The 25,295-nt window shown below is 51.4% G+C and overlaps 2 protein-coding genes across 2 annotated transcripts; one reads left to right on the forward strand and one right to left on the reverse strand.

Moving 5' to 3' along the window:
* Positions 1-1,271: 1,271 nt before the first annotated feature.
* On the forward strand, positions 1,272-3,069 carry INKA1 (inka box actin regulator 1). Its single transcript, XM_069473641.1, has 2 exons — positions 1,272-1,457; positions 2,215-3,069. Exons 1-2 carry the CDS (start codon positions 1,407-1,409, stop codon positions 3,025-3,027), a joined length of 864 nt encoding a protein of 287 aa, XP_069329742.1. The 5' UTR covers positions 1,272-1,406; the 3' UTR covers positions 3,028-3,069.
* Positions 3,070-3,249: 180 nt separating this feature from the next.
* Positions 3,250-12,346, reverse strand: UBA7 (ubiquitin like modifier activating enzyme 7). Its single transcript, XM_069475717.1, is given in 25 exon segments — positions 3,250-3,469; positions 3,934-4,034; positions 4,108-4,200; positions 5,787-5,978; positions 6,071-6,163; positions 6,441-6,523; positions 7,368-7,388; positions 7,391-7,547; positions 7,798-7,872; positions 7,950-8,133; positions 8,225-8,289; positions 8,388-8,593; positions 8,672-8,837; positions 8,926-9,081; positions 9,161-9,241; positions 9,380-9,487; positions 9,679-9,861; positions 10,296-10,442; positions 10,535-10,632; positions 10,831-10,966; positions 11,071-11,161; positions 11,458-11,564; positions 11,653-11,787; positions 11,897-12,065; positions 12,150-12,346. Coding segments are annotated over 25 exon segments (3,072 nt in total). The 5' UTR covers positions 12,245-12,346; the 3' UTR covers positions 3,250-3,339.
* Between the last annotated feature and the right edge of the window lie 12,949 nt (positions 12,347-25,295).

A 25,295-nucleotide genomic window follows, 5' to 3' on the forward strand; every position in this document is an offset into this window, starting at 1 on the left:
GGCCTCAAGCAATCCTCCCACCTCAGCCTCCTCAGTCATTGGGATTACAGGCATGAATCACCACACCTGGAAGGACCCTCCACTCTTATTATACACAGTCCTTCTCCCATAGCAGCTGAAATTATCTAAACAAAGGCCAGCCCACTTCACTCCCTGCTCAAAGGCCCCCATTGCTTCTCATGGCACCAAGAACAAACCCCATATTCCTTTCTAGCATTGCTAGAGCCTAGTTTTGCTGACCTCTTCACTCCCTCCACCACCACCAATGACAGCCGCCTGGGCCTTCTTTATGTTTGGCCCTATTCAGCTCCTGTCCCTCAGGGTCTTTACACGGGCTGATTTCTCCACCTAGGTCGATCTTCTTGACCTCTCCATGATGGCTCAGCCAGACTGCATCCTGATGTCACATCCTCTGAGACTCCCCTCCCCCAGGGTAGCCCATCGCCCTCATTGCCCGGTATTTTCCTGTCGGCTGAGATGTCTCTTCTGTCTTCAGTTACACTGTATCCTTGAGCCTAGCCTGAGATCATACAGCGGCCTCCAGAGACAGGCTCCGACCATTCCAGCCAGAGAGCGCCCCCCTCCCCCAACCCCGGCAGTGATCCTCAGTCTACACGTGGTACCAGGCAGGGGAGAGGCGGTGGCGTGTCGCCGCTGGGCTCGCGGCTAGCCGAACGCTCCCCGCTAGAGGGCGGTCCCGCCTAGTGCAGCCGGGCCTCGGGCCGGGAGGGAGCGGGCTGGGCCTTGGCTGAGGCCCCTCCCCTGCGCTGCCGCAAGGTCCCGCGCTCTTCGAATCCTCAGAAGGGCCTAATCCCACTCCCGCCACTTCCATGGATTGTCGAAGCCAACCTCAAGAAAGGGTTCAGTGGGTCAGGCCCCGAGTCGGCCACATCATCTCTGGGTTGGACAATCCGGGGCGCTCTGCTCAAATGCGGGCGCAGCACCGGGTCCCGGTGGTAGGGACCGCTATTCCATTGCAAATGGAGAAGATAAGGTCAGCGCAGGGCAGCGACCTGCCTTGCGTCACGCAGCAATGCAGGGTCAGCTCAACCGCCCAGGCGTCGAGGGTCGCAGGCCAGACCGTGTCAGGCTTTCAGTTGCAGTCCCGCCCCTCCCCGCAAGAGCAGCTGTGCAGTGGGGAGGGTACGCCCAGGTTACTCACACAGCGGGCCCGAGGGGCGGGGTCATTTCAGCCCAGCCCCGCCCCCATTGGCTGCGGCGCCGGGGGCGGGGCGCGGCTGCCAGATGTTGGGGCGGCGGCGGCGGCAGCTACGGAGAGCGAGGAGCCACCGACCGAGCAAGGCTGGGAGTTAGGGCGCTGCTGGCCGGCCCGCCCGGCCCTCTGCACCGCTCCCGCCCGGGTTCCAGGAGGAACGGGCAGGCCTGGTGGGGGCTCCAGCACAGACATGCACAGCGCTCGGCTTGACAGCTTCCTCAGCCAGCTCCGCTGGGAACTGGTGAGGCTTGGGAGAGGGTGTGGTTCGTGAGGACGCGTGTGGGATGCCAGGCTGCCGCCCGGCCAGAACAACCAACGTGTGCGGGGTCGTCCTACTGCACCCATCGGAGACGGGAGGGGGGCGGGGTGGCGCGGCGCAGATAGCCCAGATGGCCCGCGTCGGGTTTCGGATAGTTGGGAGCTGCGCTTGGCATCGGGTAACAGCCACCCAGCTGGCTGTGCTGCTGGGGCGGAGGGGGAGGAGGGTGGAAGTGGTGGGGACTTCTTCTAGGGCGGGGCATGGAGCGGCAAGGGACTAAAGAGGTGCTGGCACTGCTGTGAACGCCCCCTACCTCAGGCAGGCCTGTACTTTCTTCTCTGCCCCTCACCTACCAAGCACTCTGTCTTTCTCTGAAAGACGCTTTGGGATTTGGGGAGCTGAATACCCCAGGAGACATGGGATGCCCCTCTACCCCTGGGCAGGACCTACTTCCCCATTCAAGTCCACAACCCTGCCCGCCCGCCCGCCCTGGTGGCGGGTGCCGACTTGCCCGGCCCTGCGTGCTGCAGCCTGCCGGACTGCCACCACCAGGTCGACAGATGAGAGCCACACGTGTGCCAGCGCCCCCAAGCTGGCCCTGTGCTCACTAGCAGCCTTGCTGCCCAGGCCAGTAGGCCTATCAAGCCCTCCTGGACCCTCTGTTCTCAGGGCTGGCCTGGCCAGGCAGGCAGAGGTGACAAGTGATATCTCTCCAACTTCTGCCCTCTCTTCCCCTCAGCTGTGTGGCCGGGACACAGGCTCACCCCCGATGCCTGGCCCCCTGAAGCCGGCCCCCAAAACTGGCCCAGGTATGCAGCCCAGCCACCAGCTCAGGGCCTCAGATGCCTTGGAAGAGGACTCTGTTTGCTGTGTGGAAGAGGAGGAAGAGGAGGAGGAGGAGGAGGAAGCAGTGGTGACAGAAGACAGGGGTGCAGCCTTAGGGGGCCCCAGGGAACATGCCCTGGACTGGGACTCTGGCTTCTCTGAGGTATCAGGCAGTACATGGCGAGAGGAAGAGCTGCCTGTACCCCAGTGCCCAGCACCCCCAGCAAGGCCCCCTCATAGCCAGCGCCTCTCATTCAGTGGCCTCCCCCTGCCCAGCAGGGCCCCAGTAGCCAGCGAACCACCTGCCCGCCGTCCACGGCCCAAGTCCACCCCAGATGCCTGCCTGGAGCATTGGCAAGGACTAGAAGCAGAGGATTGGACAGCGGCCTTACTGAATAGGGGTCGCAGTCGCCAGCCCCTGGTGCTGGGGGACAACTGCTTTGCTGACTTGGTGCACAACTGGATGGAGCTGCCCGAGACAGCCAGTGAAGGGGGCGATGGAGGTGGGCACCGTGCCCGTGCTCGGCCCCCCCAATTCCTACTTGGCCTCTCCGAGCAGCTTCGGCGCCGGCTGGCCAGGGCTCGGCGGGCAGCTATGGCAGGAAAGCGGCTATCATGCCCACCTCGCCCCGAACCCGAGCTGCCTGGGGACATCTCACGCTTTGCAGCCCTCATGAGCTGCCGCAGCCGCCAACCCATCATCTGCAATGATGTCAGCTACCTCTGACCCTGCCCTCCATCCTGGGACAATAAAGGCCTTTTTTTAGACTATCCTAACTCCTTACCTCTGAGGCTCCAGGAGGCAGCCTCAGCCCTCGAAAGCCCAGCCAAGCCAGGCAAATCTTCTAAAGAGCTTTTCCTTTCTCTGCGAGGGTCCCTGTTATTCCCATGTCACACCCATGTGCATTACTACCCAGTGTTCCATCCTCTCCACTATGCTTTCCTTCATTAAGCATTTATTGAGTGCCCACTGTGGGCTTAAGATGCAGGGCTTGGGATGTAGGGCTCGATCGAGCCAGGTGATGAGGGAGCTGCCTTGTCACAGCTCATAGTGCAGAGGGGGGAAGGCAGTGTCCTCCTCCTCACCCTCACAGCTCAGCTCCAGGACGAGCACCCGCAGCCCAGGCTCAGGCACATGGTCTGTCACCTGTTTAACCAGTTCTGTCACCCTGGTGGGGGGGCGGGGTTTAGGGGAGATTGGGCAGGTGAGTAGTGGCAGGCAGAGAGCAGCCTGGCATGGACTAGCGGGCATTGGCAGCCATCAGGAGCCCAAGCCAAGAGCAGGAGCAGCTCAAGACAGGAAACATCTGAAACTATTTCAGGAGCAGCTGGCGGAGCAAGCAGGAGGCAGGAAGCCATAGGTCCCCTGGGACTGGGCTGTGAAAGGGGGGCTGTGCAGTGGGGGGGTGGGGGGGCAGCAGGGCTGGCCAAGCAAGCAGCTCCTGAAGGCCCCTACTCAGGCTGTCAGCCCTCACCCCACCCCCAGCCCATTTGCTGGCTCCATTTGGTGAAAGAATGCTTCAGGAAGGTGTGAGGGGCCCAGAATGGGATTGGGAAGAGGAAAGGCTGTGTGTCCCCCATTCCTAATCTCCAAGGACACGTGGGGCCTGGCAAAAGCCAGGTGTGGGCTCACCTGAGGGACAGGTACTGAGCCTGCTTTTCAGGTGACCATCCTGTTGAGTAGAGCAGGGCTGGGCCATGCAGCAGCATCCTCACACTCAGCCCATGTTGCTCCTAGAGAGAGACAGGTCAGATGTCAGCTGGGCCAGGCTAGGCTGAGGCAGGGCAAGGGAGGGACAGGGCACACCTGGAGATGGGCCAGCAGTGACTCCAGTGTCCTCTCAGGCTGCCCAGCAGGAACCCTCAGACGGTCCCAACAGGTCCACTTCAGGTGATGGAACTGGGGGGTGAGGGATGGGAAGGAGTGAGCGACTTCTTACACACATCCCAACCCCATCCCAGTTACCAGTAGCCTTTCCTAGGGGAAGAGCTGGACTAGAGGCAGGAAACAGGAGCCAGGGGGTGGGGGGGTGGAAGGTGGGATCTGGGCCCAGAGTCTCAGCCCCCTCCCCGCCCATGCTGGGGCCAGCACAGGAAATGGGGCTGTGGGGCCCGCACAGGGAAACAGACTATCCATCACACGGGCCAGTTGTGTTGGGGGGAGGATGAGGGGGTGGTGCTTCCTGAGGAAGCCGGAGCAGGGCCCCTGCAGTCTCTGATAAAACTGCTTGTTTCTCAGATACAGGCTGGGAGCTGGGGGCCACATCCTATCCCCCCTCCTGTACCGCCAGGGCCTTGGACTACTTATGGGGATCCAGGGACAAAAGGCACAGTGACCACTGGAGCCCTACTGGCCCAGAGACCCCAGCAGGGTCACGGTCCTTAGAGGCCTCCTCTTCCTAAACCCCTCTTTTCTTCCCTATTTCAAAAGTCTTGGGGTTCTGGTGCCTAGAGCTGAGGACAGAAGAGTGACTGTCAGGCATCCAGAGACCAGGACAGGGGGGCCCTGCCAGTCCCTTAGAAAACACACTGAGGTCAAGCTGAAACTAGGCTAGAGGCAAGATGGGGGCTCCTTCCCCTCCCCCTCCACTCTCTGGACAAAGGCAGACTGTGTGCTGGTTAGAGGTGGGGTGCCTCACAAAGGGGCTCTGTGTGTTATGTCTGGACAAAACCCAGGGCTGCTCAGCAAAAGCCCAGTGCTGGCCCATGACCTCTGCCCTCTCCCCCGTGAGAGCATTCCCTCCACCCCCTCTCCTATGCCCCAAGGAAATGCCAACTATTGCAGAGCTTGGGCACACGGCTGGAGGCATTCACAGCCCTGCACTCACAGGAACACACATGCACACAAGCTGAGGAACACACTCACGTGTACCCACATGCACATCCATGCATACCGACATGGAGGAGGAGCCCTGCACTCCCATCTGGCATACAGATGTGCAAGCTTGCTGCCTCCATGCCCACACACCAGGGATGCCCAGACCCCAGTGCACTCACACCTGTGACATGAATGCATAGACACCCCCCCCACACAGGGTTGCAGACCTCACACCCCTGGTAACAAGCCTAGTGCCCTTTAACTCAGCTAGGAAGGGGCAGGCTAGGGTCTCCATGCCATGCAGGGGGATGCGAGACTTTTTCTAGGGCTGGGGCCCTAATCCCCCTTATTACCACCTCCCCTTCAGGGGTACGACTGGGAAGGAGGGGGCTGTGGGGGATGTCTGGCTCCACTAATGAGTTAAAGAGGCAGCTCCTCCAGACCCTGGGCTGTGAAGCGTTGGGGGGTGGGGGATGGCTGATGGCTGCTTCCTGTGTCTGACAGGTCCCAGCCTGGCTTCATGGCAGGAAGGGGGCTGAAAAGAGTCTTGAGGACTTCCGCATAGTTGGGGTCCTAGTGAGAGCCCACAGCTAGAGTGGAGCCTATGCGAGTAGGCTCAGGGGAAACCCAGGCCTAGTGAGAGTAGGGGTGGGGTATCACAGACTCACTGTCTGGGTGGCTGGGGCTGAAGGCACCCAGCGGCTGAAGTAATTTCCAGCCAGGTGCAGATAGCTGTGGCGAAAGGCACCAAGGGGTCGTGGCTTCCCCACCACCTTATACAGCTCCAGGCCCACCAGGCCTGCCACAGCTGCTGTAGTGGTGGCAATGGCTGGGATAATCTGGCCCACGATTCGCTTGCACTGCCAAGGACAGGAGCTTTGGTCTGGGCCCAAGGTCTAGGGCAAGGGTTTGGCCCCCACCTCTAGACCTCAGCCCCAAGGGGCGGGGTTACCTGGGCACGATTGACTGGTGGGATCCCATAGTTCTGAGACCGTAGGCTAGACGCTGCTGCCACAAAGTCCACATGGAAGTTGCTGTCATCATCCTATGAAGCTCAAGTCACAGTAGTGTTAACACTGCAGCAGTGTCCCTCACCGTGGCCAACTGTGTGCCACCACACAGGCCTTCCCACAATTCTGTGAGGTGGGTGCTCATCATCTCCCCATTTATCAGATAATGAAGCTGAAGTTTGGGGAAGGTGAGCTGCTTCCAGGTCCCCGATGCAGAACTTGGGCCAAAGAGCTCCAAAGCTACCCTCTAAGCTCCTGACCTTCCCCAACAACCTCCCTGGCCCAATCCCTCACCCCCACTTGGGCTCCCACCTTCTCAAATATCAGAGGCTTCAGGGGAGAGCCCATGTTCCAGACTTCCAGGACATCGCCCAGTTTCTTCAGCTGCTCAGGGCCTGTCAGGTGAGAAGGGGCATTGGGCAGTCCTTAGCCCCTGTCTCCTGCACTCTTCCTGGAGCCTCATACCTATTCTTGGTTTCTGCCAAGCCTATCACTTACTACTCCTTTTTTTTTTTTTTTTTTGAGACAGAATCTTGCTCTGTTGCCCCAACTAGAGTGAAGTGGTGTTATCATAGCTCACTGCAACCTCAAAGTCCTGGGCTCAAGCAATCCTCCTGCCTCAGCCTCCCAAGTAGCTGGGACTATAGGCATGTGCCACCATGCCCAGCTAATTTTTTTCTATTTTTAGTAGAGACAGGGTCTCTCTCTGGCTCAGGCTGGTCTTGAACTCCTGACCTCAAGAGATCCTCCCACCTCAGCCTTCTAGAGTGTTAGGATTACAGGTGTGAGCCACCACACCTAGCCCACTTACTACTCCTTAATCAAATCAAGAAGCCCCCTTAATTAATGCTTCAATCTCCTCCCTAACAGTCTCAGTCTTCACCCACGTGTGTCAGTGTGTGTGTGCGTGCGCACATGCATGCACACCTGTGTGACTCTGCCCTCATCTGGGGACCATAGCTAGGTACTCCCCAGGGCCCAGTGGATTTTATTTATTTGTTTCTTTTGCTGAGAATCTGCTGAGAGAACTGAGACGTGGGGTAGGCAGGAGGGAAAAGGCCTGCTGAGGGACCAGAGGATGGGTCTAAACCTAGAGAGAAGCAAAGTTAGAGGGACTGAGAGGTAGTGGATTGGCTGTAGGTCCCCTAGACCCTATCTTCTCCCTGCAGCACAGGCTGAGGATAGGACAGGCTTCGGCCTTTGAGTGGCAGCATGGGGGACTAGGGCCAGGGGTCTCACCAAACTCAGCATAAGCCAAGGCTCTAGGTTACCAGTGACGATGTGGGCCAGATGCTGGGGATCAGCCTGTGGCAGCAGCTTCAGCAGCCCCTTGAGTGCAGTCTGGTCCTGTGAGCCAGGCAGCCCATGCATCTGGGCATACAGGTTGGCAGCCGCCAGCACATATAGGATGTGTGTGTCCTGCAGCCAGACCAAGAGCAGGAGCAGATGCATGATGCGAGTAAGCATGTATGGGTGCATGGGGTGGGGGGTGACTGCCCATTTGTGAATCTGTTTGAGTGCCTGCCTCTGCCTCACATGTGGACACCCATGTGTGTAGAGGCATGGCTGTCTCTCAGCATTTGCGCATCCCTGCAGAATGCAGAGGTGCCAAGTGCTGCTTTGAGGGACCACATCTCCATCCTGATGCTCCCTAGGTAACCCCACTCACTTGGCTGGTGTCAAACTCCAGGGGCTGGGGACACTGTTTGGGACCCAACCAGAAGGGAGTTCCATCCTCAAGCACCTAGGGAAAGAAATAGAGGCCGCTGATCTCAGCCTGATGCTCCTGAGCCCTCAGTCTCCCAACCCCGGGCCACCCACTTTATCAGGTGGGAAGCGCTTCAGCAGCTGTTTGATGCCATGGTGGAAGCACAGTTGCCAGTGGCCAAGGGCCCACACCACGCAGTCTTGCCAGCTCTGTGGACGAACTCTCAGGACCCCCAGCACTGGCTGCAGTAAGGCCAGTGTCTGTGGCCCATCCATGTCTGCCAGGGAAGTGCATGTCCTGCAGAGAGATGAGAAAGTTTGAGACTGAGCCCCACAGACTCTCGTGCTTGGGGCCCTGGACTCCCATCTACCTCTGTTGGTGGCCTGACTGTTGGTAATGGTTGATGATCTCTGCAGATCGTCGGAAGAGCCCCTCAAACTCATCCCGAGCCCACTGTGGAGGAGGGAGGAACGATGAGATGTCAGGTGGGGAACAGATCTGAAGTTGAGGGCTGAGCTACGTGGGGTGGGGGTCTTCAGGGTGCTTCCCACCTGCAGGGTATGCTCGACTGTGCTGGGGAAGTGCCGCATGGTGCAGACAGGGTACGGAGCATCCTCAGAAGCTGCAGCTGAGGCAGGGGCTCTGTAGGCCTCAGTCACATGTGGCATGAACACTGAAGCACTGCCCCTGGTGCCCTGCGTGCCTGCCTCCAGCAGTGGCTTCAGATAGTGGGTGCAGCGAGCAGCTACATAGCGCCCTGGCAAGGGGCAGAGGGTCAGAAGTGGAGCTGGCACAGCCTTGGGCAAGGGGCTGAGCTTCAAAATCCAGCACTCACGGGCCTGGAAACTGTCCAGGGCAGCAGCCACGCCATCCACCTGGGAGAAGAAGTTGTCCCCATAGATGTGCTCTGTGGTGGAATCCAGTGGGTGGGTGAGTGGGGTTACCTTTAAGTTTGGGTTCAGAATCTGAGCAGCTGCTGCAGCCACCTCTGCCTTGGGTCTCTAGGAAGAAGGCAGGAATATGTTGGGTGGGGGGCTATGTGGGAGGACAGTGTGGGACACAAGGGTGTGGAGAGGGGCTGGCACTCACACCAATGTCCTGGGGCCTGAAGAGGAACTGACGGCTGAGGTTGGAGCGCTCTACATGGTCCATGTCAGCAACAGTCAAGCCCCCGCTGCCTCCGGCCCCAAGGCCCATTAGGGCAAAGCCTTTGAGCAGTTCACAGCCAATGGCACCAGCACCCACCTGCTGGCAGTAGCAGCCTTAGTCAGAGGGCCTGGCCCAGCCCTCCCAAAGGCACTCCCAACCTCACCCCACAGCTCACCACGAGGTAGTGCTGGCAGCTCAGTTTCTCCTGAAAACTAGCCCCAAACACTGCAATTTGCCCATCGTAGCGGCAGCCTCTCTAGGGGACAGAGATAGGAGTCAGCGATGACTACTGGCCTGCATTTCCTTACACTGAGTTTTCTGCATCAGGACCTTGGGACCTTCCTCATGTTTCTCCCCTAGGCCTGATTTTGGACAAGGCTCCCCAAGCTCTCACCGGGGTGCAGTCCTCAGGATTGTGAAGGAGCTCCCCATGTTCCGGAAGACAATCGAGGGCATCAAAGTACAGCCACTGGTCCAGGGGCATGAACTTCCTGGAGATTGCCTAGGGGTGGCACTTTAGGCTGAGAATTCCTGCCACTTCCTAACCCTCTCAGATCCCGGCTAGAGAGAGGTTGCACTCAGGTTGTTGAAGCCTCCAGGGTGGCTGTCTGGTGCTGGGCGCTGTCTAGCACATACATGGACCTCCCCATAACTTCTCAGTCGTCCCCGACCCCTGCCTATGCCTGTACCCACCTTCAACACTTCCTGGGCAGCCACTGCACCCAGCATGGCTGCCATGGGGCTCAAGACACCAGCACTACTCAGGGCAACTGTCCGCACTAGGACCTCATCCAGCGGCTCTTCCAATGGCTCTTCCTCTGTCCCCTTCATTGGTTCCAGGTCCCGGGCCAGCCCTACCACTGTCTCTGCATCAACCTGTGGGGTGGGATTCTGTGGGCATAGTAGCCCCAGCCTAAGTGCCAATCCCCACTCCAATCCTTCAGGCAGCTGTCCACCCTGTTCCACAGAAGAGGAAGCAGAGGCCTGAGTGGGAAGGCCTGGCCCTATTGCCAGCCTGTGCCATACCAGAGGATGCCCAGCCCCAGACAGCAGCCCTGAAGGCTTTGCCACCCTGGGTGCAGCTTCCAGCCCTCATCTGGGGGGTTAGGTTGTAGTAGGGGTCCCCATGATGTGTGCCTGGCTCTTCCATGGAACCAGCCTCTAGTCTAGAGGTAGTATTTTTCATCTTTTTACGAGTGGGGAAACTGCCTCTGGGATTCAAACTTGGATCTGGAATGGTCATTGTTGCCTTCTGGCAAGTGAAACCTCAATAAGACAGAGGCTGGGGTAGGAGTGACCGGGCCACTCACAACATCCCAGGGCTGGGGTAGCCGACCATTGAGGTGCTGGAACTTGTGTAGTGCACGGAAGGCCTGGTGCAGGCAGTAGGCACGGTAGACTTCTTGGGGACTCTGGGCCACCACACGGGGCTGGAGCAGGGCTGCGTCCAGGGGCTCCTGCAGGGGCACCTGGCTCAGCGTCAGGTCCAGAACACTGCAGACCCCTCGGGGTGCCCAAGCTCCTCCACCTCAGATGCACTTGTACTCACATGTCTCACGGTCCTGGGTCTCTTGACTTCAGTGATAGCCCCACCACGCAAGTAAGGAGAGAATGTTGTTGTGTCCCCAATCTCCAGGGACCCGTCCTCTGGGGGAGATCCAGCCTAGTCAGTATGACCCCTGAACCTGAGTAGTTCCCATGCACCGTCCTGTCTTGCATCTGTGTCCCAGACCTTGCCACACCCTGAGGAAGGTTGAGGGAGAACCTATCCCCAGAAACCAGGCTGTCTTCAGCTCCCATGGAGGCTTGGGCAGCAAGCCTGGAGTTAGAATGGGATTGGCTTACCCCGCACGCGGATGGGCCGGGGAGCACAGCCGTTGAGCTCAACCATGCCCTCGATGCCTGAGAAAGTCACCAAGTCCTCATCACAGAAACAGGGGGCACTGGCCTCTCTTCTCAGAGTAAGAATGCCGGGGGAGCCCTGGGTAGGAGGTGGCTTGGCTCAGGGGTGCCTGTACCTGCCTTCCATAGGCCCTAGCAGCCCCTCCCTGGTCAGCAGGTGAGTGCCCACAGCTCAGCACCCACCTGGGAGATGTGCTGGATGGCAGCTGTCAGAGGTTCTGCCTCCGTGGGGTCCTGCACGGTGAAGTCCTCACCAAAGTCACAGAACAACTGCCTGGGATGGGGTGGGCTGAAGTGGCTCACAGGTTGTGGTTAAGGGTAGGGGACACTAGGTCAGGCCCAAAGGAATGGTAGAGGCTTGGAAACTAGAGTTTGAGAGGGTTACTGAAGCAGGTCTGCAAGCTGGAATGGAGGAACCAGAGAGTGGGACTGGGGACCAGAATCAGAAGGGAATGCTGGGATAGGCCTGAGGTGGGATGGAGGGGCATTGGAGCAAGCCTGGAGCTCGGGACAGCACTGGGACCAGTTGCTGGCTGTAATGTGATAGGCTGGGCAAGCAGTCTCACTCACCCCACAAGGCCCCACGTGTCAGCCACCAGAAAGCAGACTCCGTACTTATGGCAGAAGGTGCCCACCTTCAGCTGCTCTTCCAGCTTTGAGGCAGTCAGCACCACCACCTGGGTGGACAGCATGATCAGCAGGGGGGCCGGAACCACTTCCCAGCCCTCCCTGCTGTTGAAGGCTGGAGGAGGGGACTGGGCTGACCTGGAAGTCCAACAGCAGGTCCTCAGTGATGTCACCCGTGTGCACAAAGACCTGGACATCTCTGTTGAGCTGAGTCAAGAACTCTTGAGAGGCCTCTGCCCTGTTCCTTCCCAAGTCCTGCTCTGAGAGGAAAAACTAGGGAGAGACCCAGTACAGCCTGAGCAAAGAGACTCCTCTTGGGCCCTGCTCCTATCAGGGTCTGGGAGCCCATGGCACCCCCCGCCCCCGCCCCCCAGGTGCTTACCTGGGCAGCCAGGTCAGACCAGCAGGTGGGGTAGGGATCATGCAGAGTAAGGCTGCCTACACCCATCAGGACCAAGTTCTTGGCCACCTCAGCCCCCAGGCCCTGCAGGCCTGACAGCAGGACCTTGGCTCCCTGAATTCTCTGCATGGCAGGTGAGCCCAGCACATACCTGTGGATGGGAAGTAGGAGGGCAGGTAGTTGTAGATCAGAGGCCTCAAGGCCACCCCACTCTCCACCCCACCTCAGGCCTCACAGCTGTCTCGAGTACAGCTCCTCATCCATTAGCTTGGAAGTCTCCAGGAAATCCATCCTCGAGCCTGGGGCTGAACAGCAGGCTGCCGTGCTCATAGACAGGGTCTGTGTGGGAGGTGGTGACAGCAGGGGCCAGTGCCTAGCTGTAGCTAGTGCAAACAGGCACCAAGACCACAGGAGTGAAGGACAGACGCTACGGTGCTGTCATAGCTCTCTTCCTGGCTCCTCTGTCATTTCCAGGAAAGCAGAAGTGAAAGTGAAACTAGATTCTGAGCCAGCTTCTGGTCCTGCCTCCAGACCAGGACAGATGCCAACCCTAGGTAGGCCAATTGAGGTCTATTGCCTGGGATAAGTCCCAGAACCTCAGGAGGTGGTCGGTCTCTGAGTGTTAGACCTGAGGGTGGGAGGCATGGGGCAGCCACAACCACGTCTTTGTTTTTCTTTTAGACTTTTTTTTTTTTTTTTTTTTTTTGAGACAGAGTCTCGCTCTGTTGCCTGGGCTAGAGTGCCGTGGCGTCAGCCTAGCTCACAGCAACCTCAAACTCCTGGGCTCAAGCGATCCTCCTGTCTCAGCCTCCCAAGTAGCTGGGACTACAGGCATGCGCCACCATGCCTGGCTACTTTTTTCTCTATATATATATTTTTAGCTGTCCATATAATTTCTTTCTATTTTTAGTAGAGATGGGATCTTGCTCTTGCTCAGGCTGGTCTCGAACTCCTGACCTGGAGCCATCCACCCGCCTCGGCCTCCCAGAGTGCTAGGATTACAGGCGTGAGCCACCGCGCCCGGCCTAGACTTTTATTTTGAAGTTGCAAAAGTATTAATAGTACAGAGAGGTCCTGCGTACCCTTCATAGGCGTGTCCTTTTGCCTTCTTAGGAACTTGGGGCCAGTTCTCTGAAAGATGCACCACTGCTCCCCACAAAACTCCATAATAGCTAAATCAAGTGTGGTCATTAAGTTCTTTTTTGTTAAGTGAGATGAAATTCATATAACTTAAAATTAATCATTTTAAAGTATACAGTTCAGTGGCATTGAGTGCATCCACAATGCTGTACAACCATCACCTCTCCCTAGTTTCTAAATTTTTCATCACCCCAGAAGAACACCCTGAACATATTAATTAACACACATCCCCCACCCCCAGTGGCAAACATTAATATGCTTTCTGTCTTTAGGGATCTATTTTGGATATTTCATATAAAAGGAATCATACAAAATGTGACCTTTTGTGTCTGCTTTCTTCCACTTAACATTTTTTTTTTTTTTTTTTTTTTTTGAGACAGAGTCTCACTCTGTTGCCCAGGCTAGAGTGCCATAGCGTCAGCCTAGCTCACAGCAACCTCAAACTCCTGGACTCAAGCAATCCTCCTGCCTCAGCCTCCCGAGTAGCTGGGACTACAGGCATGCGCCACCGTGCCCAGCTAATTTTTTCTGCATATATTTTTAGTTGTCCATATAATTTCTTTCTATTTTTAGTAGAGATGGGGCCTCCCAGAGTGCTAGGATTACAGGCATGAGCCACTGCGCCTAGGCCACTTAACATGTTTTGAGGTTCATAGAAGTTGTAGCCTATATCAGTATTTCATTCCTTTTCATGGCTGAATAATAGTCCATTGTATTTATATACCACAGTTTGCTATGCATTCATCTTTTGATGGACATCTGGGTTGTTTCCACCTTTGGCTATTATGAATAGTGCTGCTATGATCATTCTTGAACAAGTACTTGAGTATCCATTTTTAATTTTGGGGGATATAACTCTAGAAGTCGAGTTGCTGGGTCCTATGGCAATTGTGCTTAACTTTCAGAGGGACCAGCAAACTATTTTCTACGTTTTACATTCTCACCAGCAATGTATTGGTACAAGAGTTCCTATTTATCCACAATGTTGTCAACACTTCTTCTTCCTTGTTTTTTTTTTTTTTTTTTTTTTTTGAGACACAGTCTTGCTCTGTTGCCTGGGCTAGAGTGCCATGGCATCAGCCTAACTCACAGCAACCTCAAACTCCTGGGCTCAAGCAATCCTTCTGCCTCAGCCTCCCAAGTAGCTGGGACTACAGGCATGTGCCACCATGCCCAGCTAATTTTTTCTATATATTTTTAGTTGTCCAGCTAATTTCTTTCTATTTTTTAGTAGAGACAGGGTCTCGCTCTTGCTCAGGCTGGTCTCGAACTCCTGACCTCGAGTGATCCACCCACCTCGGCCTCCCAGAGTGCTAGGATTACAGGCGTGAGCCACCATGCCCAGCCCCATTTTAGCCATTTTTAAGTATACAGTTCAACAGCATTAAGCACATTCACGTTGTGCAACCTTCACCAACATTCACCTCCAGAACGTTTTCATCTTCCCAAACTGAAACTCTGTACCCATTAAACAATAACTTTCCATTCTCCCCTTCCTCCATCCCTGGTAATCACCATTCTACTTTCTGTCTCTATGAATTTGACTACTCTAAGTATCTCATATAAGTGGAATCATACAATATTTGTCTCTTTGTGTCTTCAGTTATGTCTTCGAGGTTTATTCGTGTTGTACTTTGTATCAGAAGTTTATTCCTTTTTAAGGCTAAATAATATTTCATTGTATGTATACACCACATTTTGTTTATCCATTCACGGGCACTTGTGTTCCTTCTATCTTTTGGCTATTGAGAATAATGCTGATATGAATATTCATGTACAAATACCTGTTCGGGGTCCTTGGTTTCAATTCTTTAAGGTATATACTCTAGGAGTGGAATTGCTGGATCATACGTCAGGTACAGCCTCTTGGCAGGCTGTTGTCCTGTTTTTTTGGCTCCTTGCTTGGAAAATTCACAAGCAGGGCCAGTGCGACAAGAGTGACCACAAACAGGAAGAAATTCCATACAAACAGCTTTTATTGCAGAAAAGAAGGGACCTATACAAAGTGAAAATATGTTCCAGAGAGAGGAACACCACCCGTCTCCACAAGGGGAGAAAGATGTTAAGGACTCCCAGGTGGTTTCCTTTTATTGGCCTGGTCCAGGGGAGGGCTTACACGGGGTGGGGTGGGGAATATTACCAGATGATTGATATACATGATTGTCAGGTGTTCTACGTTTTCCTGCAGTTCCTCCCCACCACCTTCTCTACCCCCAAGAACCACCCTCCTGGCCTGTATCTGCCACCTGCCTACTTGGTCCCTGCCTAACATTCCCCACTGAGAGACGTGGAGTCTGAAAATCTTTGGGGTTTGTGGTTGAAGTTTCTGCAGCTGCTTTGAGCTGAACAGGGACGATGTTCTCCAGGCTCCATGACCTCTTTTAAAAGTTACACATGGAAGTAACTTGTGGCCTTATCCAGCGGCTCCATGGGTGATGGTATTATCTTGTTCAGGTTTGGGGTGGAATCCCCAAGCTAGCATAAGCTTCACACAGAACTGTTGAAGGCTTGAAGACACACAAACTTAATAAGAAGATTAAAATGCATGGGCCAAATGTTAACAGGACAATGGCCACTAAAGGTCCCAGGAATGGTAATAACCAGGTCATACTTGGTAATAGAAAAAAAAAGAAGAAGTTGCAGTAAGATGAAGAAAAATGAAATCATAATGGAAATATGAAAATTATGGGTGCTTGAAAATAGGCAAGCACGGAATTCTTCCTGCATGGCACAATATATCTAATATGCAGAAGATTCCACCAAAGGCTAACATAAGAAGGATCAGGAAATATATGTAGGGATTTTTACTATCTGTGGTGGCATAATCTGTGAGGCTTAATTATTTCTCCTTTTTGAAGAGAACCTTTATCCCTCAATTGGTTCGCACTTGTAGGTGTCAGTTTCAGCATCCTTGCTGGTGTCTGGGCTCTGAGTGTCCACTGGTTTAGTCTCAAGATGTGTGCCCAGCTCTCGATTCCCTACAGTTTGACTCCTGTGGGGGTAGACAACAAGACCTGATACGGGTCCTTCCACAGGGGCTCTGGCTGACTGGTAGGTCCTCTTTCTTTCCAACCTTTAAGGAGGGTCCAGTCCCCTGCTTGCATGGGGGCAGTGATTTTCCCTTCCTGTGGGCCAGGCAGGACTTGTTGCCCATAGTCCAACAATGCCTGTTGTACTTTCCCCAGATGTATGATATGTTTTAGAACAGCGGTGCCCCAACTTTTTGACACCAGGGACCAATTTCATGGAAGACAATTTTTCCACAGACCGGGGCTGGGGGGCAGCACAGGGATGGTCCGCAGCCTGGGTGTTGGGGACCACAGTATTAGAAGATAACTAGCCTCAACACATTAACTCATTCCCTGATAACTTGTACTTGGAATGGTCGGCCATATAAAATTTCAAAAGGACTGAGTTTTAAAAGTGTCCCTCCGGGCCGGGCTCGGTGGCTCACGCCTATAATCCTAGCACTCTGTGAGGCTGAGGCGGGCGGATTGTTTGAGCTCAGGAGTTCGAGACCAGCCTGAGCAAGAGTGAGATCCTGACTCTACTAAAAATAGAAAGAAATTATACGGACAGCTAAAAATATATATAGAAAAAATTAGCCGGGCATGGTGGCACATGGCTGTAGTCCCAGCTACTTGGGAGGCTGAGGCAGGAGGATTGCTTGAGCCCAGGAGTTTGAGGTTGCTGTGAGCTAGGTTGATGCCATGGCACTGTAGCCTGGGCAACGGAGTGAGACTCTGTCTCAAAAAAATAAAAAAAATAAAAGTGTCCCTCTGAGAGACAAGGATCTGCATCGAAGCAATGGAAGGTTTTGGACCCAATCTGTCTTAGTCTCCTGACACAGCTTAGCTAGGGTCCTTTTTAGAGTTCGGTTGGTTCTGTCTACCTTGCCCAGACGCCTGAGGCCGCCAGGAGGTGTGTAAGTGGTAATCTACTCCTAAGGCAGTTGTCAGTCCCTGGGTTATTTTGGATGTAAAGGCTGATCCATTATCACTCTGAAGGTTCAGGGGAAGATCAAAGCAAGGTATGATGTCTCTTAACAATATCTTACATACTGCTATGGCCCTTTCTGTGTGGGTTGGGTACACCTCGATCCATCCTGAGAAGGTGTCTACCAATACCAAAAGATATTTGTAACTTCTGCACCAATTCATCACAGTAAAATCCAATTGCCAGTCTTCCCCTGGCACATGCCTCGCCACTGCATCAGCTCTAGCAACCCAGGCGGTAAGCTCCCTCTTGTGGATAATTTTGCATACACAGGTAGCAGGAAGCAGTAATTTGTGGGACCAATTTGTCTAATACTTGGATAATCACCATTTTTCCTAAAAGGATCCCTAAAGACTTGGCTTCCACATGGAAGGCTTGGTGAAAGCTAGAGACCACTTTGTGAGAAATATTAGAGGGGATGAACGGCTTTCCCTCTTGCTCCCACCATCTCGCAAGAGTGAAGGTAAATCCCCTTCCCTTGGCCCAGTCCTCCTCCTCCTCTTTAGAATAGAGCGGCCTGTCTGGTACTTCTAACGGTACAGGTAAAACTGGTAACGCTGTGGATACAAACTCGTCTTCTCTTGCCACCCTTTGACCTCCTGATCAGCTTTGTTGTTTCCCTGTGCTATGTCCCCTTCTTTTTGGTGTCCTCTACAGTGCATGACTGAGATTTCTGTTGGTAAATACACTGCCTGTAAAAGTTTCTGAATTTCTTCTCCATGTTTGATGGGAGAGTTTATAGCTGAGAGTAGCCCCTTCCAAATTTGGCCATGTGCACGGAGAATCATGAAGGCATATTTCCTGTCAGTGTAGATTTGTATTCTTTTATCCTTGGCCAATTCTAGTACCCGCCTTAGGGCTACTAGCTCAGCCTTTTGAGCTGAGGTACTTGATGGTAAGGGGCCACTCTGGAGAGCCTGAACCTGAGTATGGGAGACCACCACACACCCAGCTCTCCAACGTCCATCTATCACCATACCACTACCATCAGGTCTCCATTTCCCATTCCGTTTTTTTACTGCTAGAAGGGGAGTGTTGCAAGGGGATGAACATTCTATCAACAACTAGCCTTCATTATTTATTTTATTTTTTTGAGACAGAGTCTCACTCTGTGGCCCAGGCTAGAGTGTCATGGCATCAGCCTAGCTCACAGCAACCTCAAACTCCTGGGCTCAAGCGATCCTTCTGCCTCAGCCTCCCAAGTAGCTGGGACTGCAGGCATATGCCATCATGCCTGGCTAATTTTTTCTACATAGTTTTAGTTGTCTGACTAATTTCTTTCCATTTTTAGTAGAGACGGTGGGGGGGGGGGGGGGTCTTGCTCTTGCTCAGGCTGGTCTCGAACTCCTGAACTCAAGAGATCTTCCCGCCTCGGCCTCCCAGAGTGCTAGGATTACAGGCGTGAGCCACCACGCCTGGCCTAACCTTCATTATTGTTGTATTATTGGGGTAATTCTCTGATGCTCCTCTGGGGATAATGGATACTGTCCCTTACAGGGGAAGGGAATTCCTGGTTTGAGGGTCACCTTTACCAGTGGAACTCTTACAGCTTGTACTGAATTTCCATTTGCCCAAACTCTAGGATCTACATTCTCTAGGCCTGTAGGTAGCTTCTGTCCTCTCTCAAAATATTCTCAAGGGTTACCCATCCACATAATAGTGTGGGGTTATAATTGTAATTGGAGACCCAACTTGACCAAAAAGTCTCTTCCTAATAAAGAAATTGGTATTTCAGGGATAAGCACAAATTGGTGAGTAACTCATATTCCTTCCCAGCTACATAATAAAGCAGGAGTATAATATCTTCTGGTGGGGCATCCGTCAATGTCCACAACCATAACAGAAGGAAGATGACAGGGGTCTGCCAAAGGTTTTTATGACCAAATAAAGGGTTCCCAAATTAAACAGAAAAAAATTGCTTACGGGCCACATCCAAGGTTACCCGGGGTTCTTCAAGTATGATCTCAATGGTATGGGTGGGACCCTGTGTCGAACCTGGGCCCTTTCAGGCCTGGTCATCCATGACTACCAGGCCCTGGGCTCCCTCTCAGCCCCTGGGGGTTGAGTGCCAGTCCCTTGCCAATGGCCCTGTTATCCCCCTCTGGGACATGGTTTTCTGGGCCCCACAGCATTCCCGGTATGGTTCTAGGCTCCTTGAGTCTTAATTGGTGCTCCTTTTGAAAGTACCTGGGCTCCCCACCCTGAAAACAGGTCTTATCGCCACCTTCTGGGTTCTTCAGAGTAGCCGGGTGAGCCGTAGCAGCAATAGCCACCCCCAATAATTTGGCCTTTTGGTGGTCCCTCTGTGTTATCACTATATCCCAATTGTTGTAGACAGTGGAGGCCACCAACAATAGTTGGGCTGTATCTGGGGTCCCGAGGCCAACTTCTGGAGTTTTCTGTGAATATCAGTGTAAGAGTTGTTAATGACGTATTTATTGCTATTATTATCTCTGGTGTGTTAGGGCCCATGATGGTACATTTCTTGGGAGCTTTAGTGATTCTTTCCCTAAATATTTCTGGGCTTTCTTTCCTTCCTTGAACTACCTCTGCCAATTTAGAAAAGTTGACTGGTTTCCTCTGAATAGCTTTCATGCTTCCTATAAGGCACACTAGCATGTGGTTGTAGAGGTGGGGTCCTCTTTGATCCCATTGGTAATTCCACCCTGGGTCCCCCTGGGGGACTGTTTGATTTCCAGGTGGAAGATTTTGATTTAGTGCATGGAGCTGATCTCCGTAAACCTGACCAAATCCTCTTTCTTTTGTTTAGTGAGCAGCAATGCGAGAGCAAGACCCATACATGCTTCCAGTTTAAATAAAAAACAATTGTCAGGTGTTCAAATTCTTCTATGAATCTCCCTGGGTCAGCTAAGAAGCTTCCCAGTTAGTTTTTCCTTACGTGTTTTGAGATTCCCCCATTGAGAATGGAGGGTGAACCCTCACAGGCTGTCCTGTGGGCCCTGATACTTCCTGTAAAGGACATAGGAAAGTAGATTCAGACTCGGAAAAGAGGGGTAAAGAGGAGGGGGTGGATCATATTCTGGTGGGGTTTGAAGCTCCTCTGGGGCTGAGGCTACAGCCACAGTCCCTTTGTCCTCACTTAATTTCTTTTCAAAATTTGAGGTTTGTCCAGAGCCAAAGAGGCGCCCAGACCTTTTTCTGTCCCAATTTGACACTCTCCACACAAGACTCATAATATTGGGGGTTATCTCTCAGGTATATAAAGGCCTTAACATAGGGAATTTCTGACCATTTTCCCTCCCTTCTACAAAACAGATCTAATTGTAGGATAGTATTCGGGTAAGACTCCTGTTCTTAGGCCAGAGTTCTCCACCCAGCAATTGGCACTGGGGCTAGACTGTGCTGCAGAAAAACAATAGTTTTGTTTTGCAGAGGCTGTTGAGTCCAAGGCTATTCCAGTTTTTTTTTTTTTTTTTTTTTTTTTGAGACAGAGTCTTGCTCTGTTGCCCAGGCTAGAGCGCAGTGGCGTCAGCCTAGCTCACAGCAACCTCAAACTCCTGGGCTCAAGCAATCCTCCTGCCTCAGCCTCCCAAGTAGCTGGGACTACAGGCATGTGCCACCATGCCTGGCTACTTTTTTCTATATATATTTTTAGTTGGCCAGATAATTTCTTTCTATTTTTAGTAGAGACGGGGTCTTGCTCTTGCTCAGGCTGGTCTCAAACTCCTGACCTCGAGCGATCCACCCGCCTCGGCCTCCCAGAGTGCTAGGATTACAGGCATGAGCCACCGCGCCTGGCCTCTTCCAGTTTTTTAACACACATCCTAGGGGAGAATTGGTGGGGACTGAGGTTTCTTGTGCCATTGTCTCTATGAGAAGAGAACAGAATAAACCAAGAGTAGATTAACAGTTGGACCAGGCGTCCCTGTGTCCGGCAGGTTTGCTTCAGAGCTTGCTTAGTTAGGTCGTGCCCAAAACCTCTATTCCAACCACCTGTGGAACCAGGTGTCCCTCGTCCTGAGGTGTTGGCTGCCACCCATTCAGGCGTCCCTCTCCTGGGGGGTACTTCACTGTGGGGACCGCATGTCCCGTCCCCATGGTTGGAGCCCTCCCTTGGCTCCGGAGACCTGGTGAAACCCCTGCCCATGACCACATGGCAGATGGTGGGGGTCGGTCTACCTTAAGTTCTCTAAGTCTGAAACAGCATGGGTTGTCACAGAACACAGTCCTAGAAAATTAAGTTTTAGTTAGAAAGAGAAAGATAGGCAAGAAAACACTTAATGCTGCTATAGGGGCATCACTATAGTCAGGCAGTTTTCCAGTCAGGCTATCCCCTCAACCCTCAGTGGCTCCACTGCTTCCTCAGACTGAGAACAAAACACTCCACGGAAAGCAGGCAGCTCACTGACTGAGGGTAAGGTGGGTTGCATAAGACCTGGACTGCACGTAGCAGGGTCGGATTTTCCACAGTGCTGTCTCTGAGTCCTAGTGTTGCAACACAAAGGACAGGAACTCAGGTTTGCACCACATTTGTCCTACTCACTGCATCTCATCAGATTTGGGAAAGCAAGGAGACATAAAGACGATGTGACAAGGCAACCTCCAGAAAATACACATACTCCATCACCTCACCTTCAAAGGAAAGAGGCTCCAGGGTTTCAGTACCAAATGTCAGGTCTGGCCTCTTGGTAGACTGTTGTCCTGGTTCTTTGGCTTCATGTTTGGAAAATTCACAAGTAGGGCTGGTGTGACAGAGTGACCACAGACAAGAAGCAATTCCATACAAACAGCTTTTATTACAGAAAAGAAGGGAGCTATAGAAAGTGAAAATACATTCCAGAGAGAGGAACGGGTCAGTCTACATGAGTAGAGAAAGAGTTAAGGACTCCCAGCTGGTTTCCTTTTGTTGGCTTGGTCAGGGGGCGGGCTTTCAGGGGCATGGAATGTTACCAGATGATGACCGATATACATGACTATCAGGTGTTCTGCGTTTTCCTGTAGTCCCTTCCCCCCACCTTCTCTGCCCTAGGAACCACTCTCCTGGCCTGTATCTGCCACCTGCAGATTTGGTCCCTGCCTAACAGTGGACCAAATCTAGTGGACTCCTAGAGCAATTCTACTCTAGGAGTGGAATTGCGGAGTGGAATTGCTGGATCATATGGTAATTCTGTTTAGCTTTTTTGAGGAATTGTCTGTTTTCTACAGTGACTGTAACATTTTACATTCCCACCAATACTCGGCGGCTCAAATTTATCCACATTCTTGCAATACTTCTTGTTTTTTTTTTTTTTAATCTTTTTGATAATAGCTATTCTAGTGGGTGTGAAGTGGTATCTCATTGCAGTTTTGATTTGCATTTCTCTCCCATCCAAGTACTAACCAGGCCCAACCCTGCTGAGCTTACTAGATCAGACGAGATCTGTCACATTCAGGGTAGTTTGGCTGTAGGCTAATCTGCATTTCTCTAATGACTAATGATGTTGAGCATTTTTCCATGTGTTCATTGGCGTTTTGTATACTTTCTCTGGAGAAATGTCTATTCAAGTCCTTGGACCATTTTTGAGTTGGGATTTTTTGTTGTTGAGTTGCAAGAGTTCTTTTTTTTTTTTTTTTTTTTTGTTGAGACAGAGTCTCACTTTGTTGCCCAGGCTAGAGTGAGTGCCGTGGCGTCAGGTTAGCTCACAGCAACCTCAAACTCCTGGGCTTAAGCAATCCTACTGCCTCAGCCTCCCGAGTAGCTGGGACTACAGGCATGCGCCACTATGCCCGGCTAATTTTTTCTATATAGATTTTTAGGTGTCCATATAATGTCTTTCTATTTTTAGTAGAGACGGGGTCTCGCTCAGGCTGGTCTCGAACTCCTGACCTTGAGCAATCCACCCGCCTCGGCCTCCCAGAGTGCTAGGATTACAGGCGTGAGCCACCGCGCCCGGCCACAAGAGTTCTTTATACATTCTGGATATTAATCCTTTATCAGATATATGATTTTCAAATATTTTGCCCCATTCAGTTGGTTGTTTTTTTATTCTCTTCATAGTCCTCTTTGATGCAGAAAAGCTTTTAAGTTTGAAGAAGTCCAATTTATATATTTATTTCTTTTGCTATCTGTGCTTTTAAGAAATATTTAAGAAATCATTGCCAAATCCAGTCATGAAGCTTTTTCCCTGATTTCATCTAAGAGTCTTATAGCTTTAGCTCTTAAATTAAGGTCTTTGATCCATATTGATTTAATTTTTGTATATGGTTTATGGTAAGGGTCAACTTCATCTTTTATATGTGGATATTCAGTTTTCCCAGCACTGTTTGTTGAAAAGACTGTCTTTCCCCATTGAATGGTCTTGGCATCCTTGTTGAAAATCAATTGACCATATATGTGAGGGTTTATTTCTGGGCTCTCTAGTCTATTCCATTGGTCTATATCAAAATAGTATATAGACTATATGTTTAGCTTTGTAAGAAACTGCCAAACTGTCTTCAAAAATGGCTATACCATTTTGCATTCCTGCCAGCAAGGAATGAGAGTTACAGTTGCTCCACATCCTTGGCAGCATTTGGTGTTGTAAAATCTGGAATTTTAGCCATTCTAATAAGTATGTAGTTATTTGCCTTATTGTATTTTCTTACTTATTTATCCTGTTGTTTTAATCTGCAATTCCCTGATGAGATGATGTTAAACATCTTTTCATATGCTTATTTCCTCTCTGTATATCTTCTTTGGTGAGGTGTATGTGTTCAGATCTTTACACATTTTTAAAATTGGGTTGTTTTCCTATTGTTGAGTTTTAAGAGTTCTTGTATATTTTGGATACCAGTTCTTCATCAGATATGTTTTTGTAAAGATTTTCTCCCAAACTGTGGCTTATCTGTTCATTCTCTTAGTGTCTTTTACAGAGAAGTCCTAATTTTAATGAAGTTTCTAATTTTAGTGAAGTACTAATTTTAATGAAGTTTCTAATTTCCCATTTCTAATTTTAATGAAGTCCGGCTTATCAATTTTTTTCTTTCATGGATTGTGCCTTTGGTGTTGTCCCTAAAATTTATCACCAAATCCAAGGTCACCTATATTATTTCTCCTGTTATCTTATATATTACAGTTTTGTATTTTGCATTTAGGTCTATGATCCATTTGAGTTAATTTTTGTGGAGGGCCTAAAACATGTCTAGATTGGTTTTTTTCGATGTGGATGTCTAATTGTTCCAGCACCATTTGTTGAAAAGATTACCCTTTCTCCATTGAATTGCCTTTGCTTCTTTGTCAAAATCAGTTGAGTATATTTGTGTGGGTCTATTTTTGGACTCTATTCTATATTCTGTTCCATTGGTCTGTTTGTCTACTTTTGCCAATAACATACTTTTTTTTTTTTTTTTTTCAGACAAAGTGTCACTCTGTCACCCAGGCTAGAATGCAGTGGCATCATCATAGCTCACTGCAACCTCAAACTCCTAGGCTCAAGTGATCCTCTTGCCTCAGCCTCCCAAGCAGCTGGGACTACAGGTATGTGCCACCACACCTGGCCAATTTTTCTATTTTTTGTAGAGACAGGGTCTTGCTTTTGCTTAGGCTAGTCTCAAACTCCTGGCCTCAAGCAATCCTTCCACCTTAGCCTCCCAGAGTGCTAGGATTATAGGTTTGAGTCACCATGCTTGTCCCCATACTGTCTTAATTACCGTAGGTTTACAGTAGGTCTTGAAGTCAGGTAGTGTCAGTCTGATTTTGTTCTTCCTCAATATTGTGCTGGTTATTCTTGACCTTTTGCTTTTTGTATAAACTTTAGAATCAGTTGTCCATTTCCACAAAATTACTTGCTAGAATTTTTATTGGGATTGCATTGCATCTATAGATCAAGTTGGGAAGAACTGATATCTTGACAATATTGAGTCTCCCTACCCATGTACATGGAACATCTCTCCATTTATTTAGATCTTCTTTGATTTCTTTCATCAGTTATAGTTTTCCTCACACAGATCTTTTACATATTTTAGGCATAGATTTACACCTAGATACTCATTTCGTTTTTCTTTTTTTGGTGCTAATGTAAAAGATATTGTTTTTAATTTTAAATTCCAGTTGTTCATTGCTGGTATATTAGAAAGCAATTGGGGCTGGGTGCAGTGATTCATGCCTGTAATTCTAGCACTTTGGGAGGCCAAGGCGGGAAGATCACTTAAGGCTATGAGTTCAACACCAGCTTGGACAACATAGAGAGACTCTGTCTCTAAGAAAAAGAAAAAAAGTAGCCAGGTGTGGTGGGTGCACCCATAGTCCCAGCTACTTGGAGGCTGA

The sequence above is a fragment of the Eulemur rufifrons genome, chromosome 7 (genome assembly GCF_041146395.1).
Source record: "Eulemur rufifrons isolate Redbay chromosome 7, OSU_ERuf_1, whole genome shotgun sequence".
In the NCBI taxonomy this organism is placed as follows: domain Eukaryota; kingdom Metazoa; phylum Chordata; class Mammalia; order Primates; family Lemuridae; genus Eulemur; species Eulemur rufifrons.